Below are 13,190 nucleotides of genomic sequence, written 5' to 3'. Positions count from 1 at the left end.
CATGGATAGACTTTTATTTTGGAATGCAGTTATTTCGCGCATCAACCGGAAGCAGTACTGCGCTATATTACCCACAACCGCTTGCTTTAGTCGAGAAGTTTCTCGTTTGTTTATTTACTGAATTCAGGAGTTATCTCGCTTTTCAGTGTTTTTCCATTTCTTTTTCTGAACATCTTGTAAAAGAGCCGCAATGGCGCAGTATAAAGGAGCGGCAAGTGAAGCGGGGAGAGCGATGCAGCTCATGAAGAAGAGAGAAAGAGAGCGAGAACAGCTCGAGCAGCTGAAACAGAAGATAGCAGAGGCAAGTGAGCCCGAATAACAAAAATAAACATAAACACACTGGCCATTCAACCTTTCCTGACTATACGCCTCCAATAAATATCTGCAAGCTCAAAAGTGTGATGGAATGTATAGAAATATTCAGTTATATAGGATAGTACATCTTCTTAAACTCAGAATATGATGGTTATGCTTCTTGCCCCTTTTAGACAGGATAAAGTCACATGAGAAGGCTTTATGATGTTATGACAGTTTATAATGACTTCAGTAGTGTGATAGTAAGCTAACCATAGGTAAAAGCCTGACTGGCTCCTCATGACCATGGTATATGTAAAAACCACATTTTGAAATAGTAGCCTGATACTATGTAGAAGGTACGTCAACTCGAAGAATGTATCTTCATAAATGTTACCAAAATGAACTTGCTTGTAAAATTATATTCATATGTGTTCGCATTTTTGTGTAAACAGTGCCCCATAATATTACTTGGACACTTTTTCCACATTGTTTTAAATCTCATGCTTTAAAAGTATGATAAATCATTGTAAAGCAAGCAAAATATCATTTATTTTAAAGTCACATTCAAGCAAGTTTTAAATGATAAATCATATACCCCCGGTTTCACAGACAATGCTTAAGCTAGTCCTAGACTAAAATGCATGTTTGAGCTGTTTTAACTGAAAGAATCTTGCACTGACAAATCTTAAAATATGTCAGTGGCATTGTTTTGTCTCAAGATGCACACCAGCAATGTTTTTTTCTTGGGCACGTTTATAAAAGTTACTTAAATGTCCTAATTGAACTAAGGCCTAATCCTGGCTTAGTCTAAGCCCTGTCTGTGAAACTGGGCCATACTGTTTTGTGGCCACAGTATACAAACTACTGATATTTAAGCAACGTATAACTAATAATTGTAGCTTATTAATATTTTTTTTAAGAATATTATAATATTGTTATAACAGGGATCATTACAACAATTTTCAAATGTTTTATGTAAAATATCCCCCCTAACTGAACTTCTCATTCTCCTTTCTAGGACAACATGGTGAAGTCCAACATTGATAAAAAGTTCTCCGCTCATTATGACGCTGTGGAGCAGGAGCTCAAGTCCAGCACTGTTGGTAAGTGAGCAGTAAAAATTAAACAACTTTTTATGATTATGAAGTACTTCTGTAGTGTTTTATAGATTCTGCTTATTGACTAGAGCTGTCTTGATTATTATTAGATTGTCACAAGACTGCAAAAGGCTTTACTTTTGTTTCATGTCCCATCTGAATTTGGCAACCATATCCATAACGTACAACCTCTTTCGGAATTATTTAATTTAAACGTACAGATTTGTGTATTAAATCACTTTGTGAGTGGAGGATGTTGTTGTTCTCTGCAGGTCTGGTGACTCTTAATGACATGAAAGCGAAGCAGGAAGCCCTGGTCAAAGAACGAGAGAAACAGCTCGCCAAGAAGGAGCAGTCAAAAGAGCTACAGCTGTAAGGCTTTTTCAATTATTTATTTATGCTTCTCTCCTGCTTGATGTCATTTTCTCAATATGAATGAATGTCTTTTAATCATTGTTTAAGACTTTATGGGTAGTTTGTTGTAGAATCCTGCATTGCGCGCTCCAGGCATCCTGCTTGCTTTCTTTTTCCCCCCTTAAAATCTGTGTGAGGTTTGATTTTAAAGCTTCGTGTTTGGTCTGTTCTTGAAGGAAACTGGAGAAACAGAAGGAGAAGAAAAGAAAGGAAGAGCAGAAAAGGAAGATTGCCAGTTTATCCTTCAATCCGGATGAAGGAGAGGAAGAAGAAGAGGAGGAAGAGGAAATTGAGGAGGAGGAGTGTATGGAGGAGATATGTATGGCATTTTTCTTGGCAGATTTTTACAGAAGACGAATACATTTTTACCTAACCATCACTTTGTATTAAAGGTTTCAATAAGCTACCAATAGCTATGTTTCCATCCAACTATTTTTATATCGGGATATCGCTTAAACGCTGGATGGAAATGCCAAGATGCCCATACATTCTAAAAATGCGGATCTCTTTTTTTATCCGATAAGAAGACTTGTGCATAAACTACGATTGGAACACATGTACAAAATAAATCCATCGATGCACAGCAAAAACTCTTCGCCTCAACAGTGAATGTGATTGGATAACTGGACTAACCAGCGAACCAATTTCATTGCACAGCCTCTCAATGTTGGTTTGAGCGTTCTGAAATGCCAGAGCATCTGTCATCTAAATGATTTGGTTTAATTATCTCACATGATTGCATTCCCAAACACCAGCATCCGAACGCAGGATAACATGACAGTGTTTATTGCATTTCATCTGCACGCTCTGAGATGCAAGTCATTTATAATGTAGGAAAAAAGAGCCACAGACTTTTTCCCGATTGCAGAAACTTCCATTTTTATTACAGATATCTTACGCCAATTTCCCAGAAAGTGACGATTTTGTTCTTTTGCACATGTGAGATGGAAATGTTGCTTTTTTTGCAAATGTTTCATGCGATATTTCAATTTTGCACACACTGTAAGTTAAATTCATCACTTTGGATGGAAACGCAGCTAATAAGAGCAGAGTACTATATATAGTACATGGTACCAGCACCATGTTTACCATGTTTAAATGCACTTTGCAGTGTTTACCCTAAAATCAGCATAGAAATTGTGAAAAGTCTGCAAATTCAGTCTTGATATTGAATCTTAAATTCTTTATTTCTAACCAAATGTGGTACTACTAAGTAAAAGTGCATTTTAAAGGGTTAGTTCACCCAAAAATGAAAATTCTGTCATTAATTACTCACCCTCATGTCGTTCCAAACCCGTTCATCTTCAGAACACATATGAACATATTTTTTATAAAAACTACCACTTTGATACTTCAAAAAGTTTATAAAGAGATCAAAACAAATCCGTAAAACGAATTCAAATGAATTCAGTCCAAATTTTCTGAAGAGACAAAATCACTTTATGGACAGATTTTATTTAGGCTTTTATCACTGATCTGTATAAATGATAAATTTATATAGATCCGTGGCTTTTATCCACATATAAACATTCATCAACTCACTCATCAGTTCACAGAAGCTCAAGCATGACAAGTGAGAGAGCCAATGAGGTTCATTCTTATGTTACGCAGCACATTTGAGCTTCCTCAAGAGCCAATGAGGTTCATTCTTATGTTACGCAGCACGTTTGAGCTTCCTCAAGAACCAATGAGGTTAATTCTTGTGTTACGCAGCACGTTTGAGCTTCCTCAAGAGCCAATGAGGTTCATTATTGTGTTAAGCAGCACGTTTGAGCTTCCTCAAGAACCAATGAGGTTCATTCTTGTGTTACGTAGCACTTTTGAGCTTCTGTAAGAACCAATGAGGGTCATTCTTGTGTTACGCAGCACATTTCAGCTTCTTCAAGAACCAATGAGGTTCATTCTTGTGTTATGCAGCATGTTTGAGCTTCCTCAAGAACCAATGAGGTTCATTCTTGTGTTACGCAGCACTTTTGAGCTTCTGTAAGAACCAATGAGGTTCATTCTTGTGTTACGCAGCACTTTTGAGCTTCTGTAAGAACCAATGAGGTTCATTCTTGTGTTACGCAGCACATTTGAGCTTGGTTCTTTTTGAAGTGGTAATTGCGAAGCTGTCAATGGAGGGAAAGCTCTCAGAGTTCATCAAAAATATCTTCATTTGTGTTCTGAAGATTAACAAAAGTCTTATGGGTTTGGAATGACATGAGGGTGAGTAATTAAGGACTGAATTTTCATTTTTGGTGAACTAACCCTTTAATAGTTATTTAGTAAGAGTTTAATAGATTGTTTTTCATGTATTCAGTTTTTGTAATCGTTTTTATCATCATCTATAACAGGCATACCTGTAAAAAAGAAAAAACTAGGGAAAAACCCAGATGTGGACACCAGCTTCCTGCCGGACAGGGACAGAGAGGTAATTGATTCAAAATATCCTGCTCTTGATGCTCTGTTAACACACATGCAGACCTAATTTATATTCAACTAACAGATAAGATGAAAAAAATTGCATCAAAATAAATTCCTGTTGCATTCATTGTCAAAGATCTGAATGCAGTTTTACAGGACTGTTGGTTTAACACAGGCTTCCTCTGGGCTACACATCAAATAAAATGATTCCAGAGATGTCACACATTGAGACATCAGCCTGAGATTTATCACAAAGCTGCCAAACAATGTCAATTTGCTGTGTGCTTTGGCTCGGTTTCCATTCAATGAGGCGTGTCGACGTTCATGAGGCGTGTCCACTGTATATATATATATATATATATATATATATATATATATATCCAGAGGAAGCTTGTGTTAAACCAACAGCCCTGTAAAACTGCATTCAGATACCAGGGACCATCACTCCACACTCTTTGACAATGAATGCAAAAGGAATTATTTTGATGCACGGCAAGTTTATTTGTATAGCACATTTCATACACAATGGCAATTCAAAGTGATTTACATAAGAAATAAGAATACCATGTGTAAGAGTTAAAAATAAAAACAAGGATCATTAAAAATGCAATTTCTTTTTATCTTATCTGTATATATATCTACATCTATAGCTACACCGATCAGGGATAACATCAGGCATAACATTATGACCACCTTCAGGGCTCGACATTAAGCCTGTTCACATGCTTGTCATGTCACAAATCTGTCATTCACTTGTCCGAGTAAAAAATTAGCTTGTCCGGATTATAATTTTTTTTTTTTGTAAATATAATCTATTCTGAAGCAATATTCTCACCTAGTGTTCAATCAGCTTTGACATATTTAAATATGCATATTTGTGATATTTTTACCTTTTTATAAAGGGCATTTTTCCATAATCTTATTAAATATATGCTATGCTTCAGCTTTCATTTTATATTTTTAAATTTGATCTATAAATTAAATTAGAATAAGACACTATAGGCTGTTACCAATCAAATTAAATTATTTACCCTGAAAAATTACAACTGCATTACATAATGTTATGAGATTATTTTAAATTTTTTTGAATATACAAATAAGAAATGTTGGAAAGATGAAACTAAACCACCAGTAGGTGGCAGCAGATGACGGTCTTAATGAGTAAGTCATTGAGTCGATTCGTTCAAATGGCTGATTCATTCAAGAATTAGGCGGTCGTTTACGAATAGGTCATTGAATCTTTGATTCAACCGATTCATTCAAAACGCTGAATCATTAAGTAAAACACTGTTGCTGTGAGATGCGTTACGCTTCTGTTGTGTTCTTTGTTTTGAACTATTTTCGCTGCTGAATAGAACAAAAACAGTCCATATTGCATCTAAAATGTAAGTGACTTAATGTTAAATAATTGTTTATGGAACTGACATATGCGTCATTTTCAGTCGTGATGGTATTCAGGAAAACAACACTCTTGTTTGTGTGATGTTGCTTAACTGTATCATATGTTATAAATATAAAAACTACACCATTTTAACCGTGTATGTTATCTGAGTTTCTTTGTATGAGCGGCGCTCATTTGTTTTCGAGTTAGAGTACTCCAATGTTGGTTAAAGTTACACTTATCAGTAGGGGTGTAACGGTACACAAAACTGACGGTTCAGTACGTACCTCGGTTTTGAAGTCACGGTTCGGTACGGGTTCGGTACAGCAGTTTTACAAAATTGCTTTTTACTTCTTTTTATTAAACAGTGGTTTACTGAAAAAAAGTGTCTGTCCTTAAATTAATTAAATTATAACTAAAAGTTTATTGAAGATATTGCTGTGTAAACTATATACCTTACTTGCACATTAATATTAAAGGTTAACAACAGAACCAAAGCTATTAGCCTAAATTCAGTTGCTATTTATTTTTAGGTATAATAATCAACACTCATAAGCTTCACATAAGGCTGTTTTTGCATTCATTTCTAAATCTAATTTCTAACATGATGTTTTTTCTCCAATTCGTTGTTGAAATATAATCATTTATACACAGTGAGTGTCATTTTCATGACAGGTTTATTTAAACATACATGAAATAATCAAGACATCACTAACAGGTTAAGTAGAATATAATGAGTATAACCGCTAATATAGTGCATATATTTAGAAAAATAGTTGATTTCTCCAGTGAACTAACAGCTGTGGACACTGAATGACTGCCTGAGGTAAATGTGATGCAACATGACATTGTTTACAAGGTGTTTTAATGTTGACGTCTTTCCGCGGTTGAAACACTGATTGAGCGATTACACCACATATGATACGTTTCAGTAAGTGTTAATGTATCCTCAACATACCTTAAGATATTAATTCATGTTTATTCTTTAGGAAGAGATGATCGCATTCACACGCACACACCGTGGCCGCTTGAGCCTACGTGTCTACAGTAATCAGTGTCGTCACATTAAAGAGCGTCAAAAAGGCATTTATCGTTTGAATTTCGTGATGAAATGGACTGAATACTTAATATGTTCATGTGGGAACTAGGATTGAAGTGTGTTCCGCGCTTAAAACAAGCTGACTGTTAACTGTTAAAGATTGCATTCGCACAGAAACTGTACAGAAACGGTTCGGTACGAATACGTGAACTGTTATACCCCTACTTAGCAGCTATGCACATTTGAAAAATACAGTTTCTTTCGGAAAAATGTACCAAACAGCTTGCGAATACAATGTTTTGTATGTGTAATTGTGAGTAAAATGTGTGTTTCAGGAAGAAGAGAATCGTTTAAGAGAGGAGCTGAGGCAGGAGTGGGAAAGAAAACAAGAGAAGATCAAAAGTAAGATCTGAAGATGTGCTGTCTCTGAACCTGGACTGGAGTGCAGTTGAATCTGTAGCCATTTTCCTTTGTTAATTTCAACTTGTCTAGGCATAAACCACTTGCTATAAGCAGCTTATATATTATATTTAAACTTTGATACTACAAACCTGTTCTTGCTTCCTGTTTTTTTGTGTTTGTTTTTTTAGGTGAAGAAATTGAAATAACTTTCAGTTACTGGGATGGCTCAGGGCATCGAAAAACTGTCAAGGTACAGAGCAGGTTATCAGATATTCAAATTTAAGAAAAAAACATTCCCAAGATGTTACTTTGTTACATGTTCTGTATTGTAAAAATGAGATCCATTTTTAATAATATACTTAAATATACAAATACTATAATATTTGTGTATGTGTCCATGTAGATGAAGAAAGGCAACACAATTCAGCAGTTTCTCCAAAGGGCCCTGGAAGTTTTGAGAAAAGACTTCAGTGAGCTGAGGTAAATGCATTTATTGTCACCTGCTATAAAACGCTTTCTCTTTCTTAGATTTACTTTACAAGACTTAGTCACGTTAGATTCAGTTAATACAGTTTCATAGTTTCTCGATATCTATTTATATGTGTGTGATTTACAAAAAAGCATGGTGGTTTTCTTCAGAATATCAGTGATGAATATAAATTACAAGTGTGCAGTACTAAATGAAAACTGAAGACAGCTCTTTAAACGGCAAGGGCTTCTTAAGTTACAGACCGAGATAATATTAAAGCCTGTTTTTGTCCTTCAGATCAGCAGGAGTGGAGCATCTAATGTACATTAAAGAGGATTTGATAATCCCACATGTGAGTAAGGTTTCCACAACAAAACTAATGCTTTTAAAGGATCAAAACTCTAAGTGCCCCTGTAAATGTTAATACTTATAAATCATCTCATTTGTAAGACCAATAAGGTCTCTTTTAAGATAAGGTCTCGTTTACAATGCACTTTATTCTGTACAAGCCTGTACATTGCTTACATTTCAGAATTTGTGATAAGCAAGTGTTTCCCTGATTACAAAGACCTGTGGTAATAAATCACAGTTTATAGCTCAAATCTGCTTTTCTTTTAGCACCACAGTTTCTATGATTTCATCGTGACAAAGGCAAGAGGCAAAAGTGGTAAGTTCCTACTTCCTCTACCACAGTTAGTTTAACAGGTTCCCAAGTGGCTTCTGTATTATTTTACACATGACTCTGCTCTGATATTTTGTAATATAAAGTTAATGCTGATTATATTTAGCATTAGCCTGCTTTTTTCATGTGGTGTCTTTGTTTTTGGTGCTTTATTGAGACCTCCCTCTTGTTCTTCAGGGCCTCTTTTCAATTTTGATGTGCACGATGACATTCGGCTGGTGAATGATGCCACAGTTGAGAAAGATGAGGTAATAATGTCTGGATAGCGTCTGGTCCATATTCAGGGCAAGAACCACACAAATTTACTGGAAGAGACCTAGATATAAAAGGACCATGTGATGTTTTGGTGAATGTGAAGTTAGCATATATGCTCCAGGATATGTTTTATTTATTTTTTTATTTTTTTTATACACATTATTAAGTGTCTTGAACAATTAAAGCGTTAGTTCACCCAAAAATAAAAATTCTGTAATTAGTTACCCTCATGTTGCTTCAAACCCCTTAAGACCTCCGTTCATCTTCAGAACACAAATGAAGATATTTTTGATGAAATCCGAGAGCTCTCTTAACCCTGTATAGACTGCAATGTTATTACCACTTTCAAGGCCCAGAAAGGTAGTAAAGACATTGTTAAAATAGTCCACGTGACTACAGTGGTTCAACCTTAATGTTATGACGCGGAAAGAATACTTTTTGTGTGCAAAACCCCCCCAAAAATAACAACTTTATTCAACAATTATCTTCTGTGTCAGTCTCCAACACTGTTTATGTAGTAAACACAGTAAAGAGCTTCTGGGTTCTACGTCAGAACGCTGGCTCACTGTTGGCCGACACTGTTCACATGAGCACAACGATGCAGGAGCTGGCCAATCAGTGGCCAATATTGAGCAGGCGTTCTGGCGTGGAACCCGGAAGCGCCGTGTTTACTACGTAAACTGTGTAGGAGAATGACATGGAAGTAGGGCTGTAACGATTTGACCAGAAATAAAAACCTCGATTAATTGAACATTTTACCTCGATTACGATTAATGAACGACTATTCTTTTTGGCTTTCCATTTTTTTCCCTCATAAGGTTTTTGAGTAAGTTCCTGATAAGGTTTTTACTGTAAATATTTTCTACTATTAAAGGTGGAATTTCTTTTTCTAATGAAAAAGTGCTTTCAGCAGTTATTGTCCATGGGGCAGATTTCTGTTTGTTGTACATCAGATACAGATAAATTAACACAGTAGGCCTACATTACATTTATTTGAATGCACTAAAGGTAGAGTAGGTAAGAGTTGGTTAAACTTTTTTTCCAATTTTTTTTAAACTTTCTTTATATATCAATACATAATTAAAATGTAAGTACTCTGAAAAAGAAAGTATAAATATTGAGTGTCTGTAGACCTCTCACGACTGTTTTATAGACAGCTCATTATTTCCATTCACTCCACCTTCTCCCTTCTGGGCTCTTTCCAAAGCCACGCCCCCAAAACACATGAACGCGGTACGCCGACCGTCAGCTGAAAGACGCATTATTTACCTGAGGCGAGCGGAGAAGAAGTGCATGTAGTGACATCATGTCAGAATCACATGTAATAAAAAATCTAACTTTATCATTATGAATATAAACAAATAAGATGTATTTTAGTACTCACTATCAAGCTAGAATAATGATACTGGTAAAGTTTAAAATACACACACAACACAGTGTCTACGACACACACAGATACAAGATAAAAACATCAGTAAACATAGGTAGAGAATATAAAAACAAACCACAGGCGGAAATAAACGTGCAGGTAAAGTTCCCGGTGAACATGGTAAAAGAGTTTAGACAGAGGGTAGTAGCTAAAGCTAACTTAGTTCTAAAAAAAGTTCCTGGATGCGGTGTACTAGTTTTTACACACACATGCATTTTGTTATCTAAAGTTACATTTTGCGAAATTCAACACGACAGCGATCAACTTGAGCTAAGCATATTGAGTATTTATCATCTCTACTAATGGCTCGCTAAGTGTATAACATTATAACTTTATGCTAAGTAATGTTATGTTAGCTATATTAGGCAGCTACGTGTGCTAGTGAGACATGCTTCATGAAAACATAAACCAAAAAAATGTATAATCAAAATTAAAGATTTCCTGTCCAGCAGAAATACAGCCTCTTGAACTCCTCAAATCAAACGGGTGCGCGCATGTGGGCAGATCCTGTAGCAAAAGCGGCGGTAGCCATGGTAGCGAGAGAGAGTGACAGACAGTCACCCAAGCCAATCACTTGTTTCGTCCCGGACGAAAATAATGAGCGGTGTTTATTGCAGATTAAAAAGTCTAGAGTCACTCGATTTTTATACTCTCTTTTCCAGAGTACTTACATTTTAATTATGTATTGACATATAAAGAAAGTTTAAACAAATTTGGACAAAAGTGTTTTAGATCATTCTTACCTACCCTACCTTTAATGAGAGGGTGATTGTGTGTGTGTGAATTAGTCATAGGCCTACCGTCTCTATTCATTATGAAGCTGTGGTTTGTACTTACTTCAAAGGTATTAAAATATATGCCTATGACGGTTGAGTTTCTAAGCTACTTTAGTGACTTTACTTTAGGCACAGGACAGCGTTGACGATGCGTGTCTGCCGCTGCGCTGCTTTCTGCACGCGATCTTCACGTGATGTGTGAGCTTCTGTCTTGAGTGTTCGTTTGTCACAATATATCAGGCATTAGTTCAACATAATAAACATCTGAATGTCTAAAATTGCTTTAATATTCAAACTGGCAGGCCTTAAAACACATACAAATGACAAAGCTTTGTGAGGACGCAGGTGATAGAGGTCTGCCTTCAGGGCGCGCGCGCGCGCGTGTTGTCAGAGCATATTACTTATTATACTGACACGGCTCGGATCTCTATCACAGAAAAAAGTTGAGCACTGAACGGACGATTTTTCCGTATTGTTGTTTTTGAATAGTGCACAATCTCGCTTTAAATGTACAAGCCTTTAAACCCATTTTCTTGACAAACTTTATGAGGACGAAAGCGATCTGGCTTCGGGGCTTGCGCATGCCGTCTGTGTGTGAGTGTGTGTGTGGCAGCAAGTAGGCTATAAGAACGGCAATTAACTTACCTGTATAAACTGTGTAAAACATGCAGTTACTATAGTGATTCTGGGCATCTATAAACACAGATAACTGCTCCTGCATCTCTCTGTGTGCCTGCAAACTGCACTTGATGTGACTGAAGGGGCGGAGTCACGTGACTAAAACCAAAATAACCGACATGGTAAAAATATGTCGGTTAGAGGTTCTGAATTTCGGTTCCGATTATTTTTCGATTTATCGTACAGCCCTACATGGAAGAGACAAAAAATGGTTGTTGTTGTTTTATGTGTACAAAAAGTATTCCCGTTGCTTCATAACTTAAAGGTTGAACCACTGTAGTCACATGGACTATTTTAACGATGCCTTTACTACCTTTCTGAGCCTTGAAAGTGGTAATAACGTTGCAATCTATCGGGGGTCAGAAAGCTCTCAGATTTCATCCAAAATATCTTCATTTGTGTTCCGAAGATGAGCGAAGTTCTTACTTGTTTGGAACGCGTAATTAATGACAGAATTTTTTTTTTTGGGTGAACTATCCCTTTAAAGAGTCTTTCAATGATTTGATACCACAAACCTTGCATAACCAGTGACACATTTTCCCTTGTTGTAGCAACCTGGGAGCTTAAGTTGTAAACACAAGGTTTCTTGGTGAACATGCGCATTGACTCTTGGGAACTCAAAGCTGTTTGTGTTTATTTGTCCAGTCTCATGCAGGAAAAGTGGTGTTGAGGAGCTGGTATGAAAAAAACAAACACATCTTCCCTGCCAGCCGTTGGGAGCCTTACGACCCCGAAAAAAAATGGGACAAATACACAGTGAGTATATCTTTCACTAAAGACCTTATATTGAAAGTCGTGAAACTGATGGGGTCAGTGTTGAATGAAAGTCTCCAAAATGTCCTGCAGCCTCATGTTTAGTAGTAGAACCATATGAAAGAAGCTCTGTGATCCTGATGTATGTAAACAGGACATGGTCCTCCTAACCATAACCAAAAACCGATGTGTTCCAGGACTAGCTAAAATGGTTTTCGATAGATGAAAACAATATGTCAGGTCAAATAAATCATGGCAATGTTGCGGGTGAACTGGGGAAAAAAATATGTTTTTAGTTGGATTCATAGCACATTTACATACTGTTTTTCATTGCTTTTCAGATTCGATGAGAAGCCACATCCATGAGACCTTCCTGAACAATCTTGCTGTTTTGCTGGTTTTATTGACACCAGGCAGCAAAAGGCTTCATCTTGTGTGGCATCTCTGAGTATCTATAAATGTTTGCACCCACCTTTTCATTGTATATAGGTGAACATGAGGCCTAAACCAAGGCCGATTGTGAACATTCTTTGTCACACGCTCATAGTCGGATCTTGCACACACTAACCTGACTTCACGACTTTTTGTTAACACAACTGATGTGCGCCTTCTTGATTGTAAATAGTCAGTTGAGTGTTTCAGTCATCTCTTGAATCCTATTTAAAAATAAACTCCTCATTTACGTACCTTTTGTATGTTTACCTGTTGAATCGTCTCATGATTGCTCCATCGCTACTACGGGCTCTTTTAAAGATTGTGGTTGTTCAAGTTTTGAAAATTTGTAGTCTCCTAGAACAGTGGAATAAAAACCACAGGCTATCAATCTCTCGTGGTGCGTTTCATGGAATGGCATTTAGCGGAACGCCAATCTTATTTTCACAGATGCAGAATGTTGTTTTTGGCCATTGGCTGGTTAGTCCTCCTGGAATATCACATTTTGGTGTGAGTTATTAAGGTCTTTTTCCACTTGCGCATTGAAGCCAAAAGGGCAGCGTCAAACAGTAAATCAGGTTAAATGTACCTGGCGGCACAGCAGATGGATTTTGACGGTCTCTGCAAATTTCCCCCAGGCCACCACTCCCTCAGCTGCTGTTGTTTTCATTCCCAACCCT

The 13,190-nt window shown here is 36.7% G+C and overlaps 1 protein-coding gene across 1 annotated transcript; it reads left to right on the top strand.

The window, feature by feature from the left end:
* Positions 1-38: 38 nt before the first annotated feature.
* Positions 39-12,899, top strand: fam50a (family with sequence similarity 50 member A). Its single transcript, XM_079802300.1, has 13 exons — positions 39-301; positions 1,316-1,400; positions 1,667-1,766; positions 1,985-2,127; positions 4,145-4,221; positions 6,970-7,036; positions 7,225-7,286; positions 7,440-7,516; positions 7,803-7,857; positions 8,124-8,172; positions 8,365-8,435; positions 11,971-12,081; positions 12,420-12,899. The coding sequence occupies exons 1-13, from the start codon at positions 191-193 to the stop codon at positions 12,426-12,428; spliced, it is 1,017 nt and encodes a 338-aa protein (XP_079658426.1). The 5' UTR covers positions 39-190; the 3' UTR covers positions 12,429-12,899.
* Positions 12,900-13,190: the final 291 nt, after the last annotated feature.

The sequence above is a fragment of the Gobio gobio genome (genome assembly GCF_949357685.1).
Source record: "Gobio gobio genome assembly, chromosome: 21".
Classification (NCBI taxonomy): Eukaryota; Metazoa; Chordata; class Actinopteri; order Cypriniformes; family Gobionidae; genus Gobio; species Gobio gobio.
The sequence above is the reverse complement of the archived record's forward strand: the minus strand, read 5'-3'. Positions and strand labels throughout refer to the sequence as shown.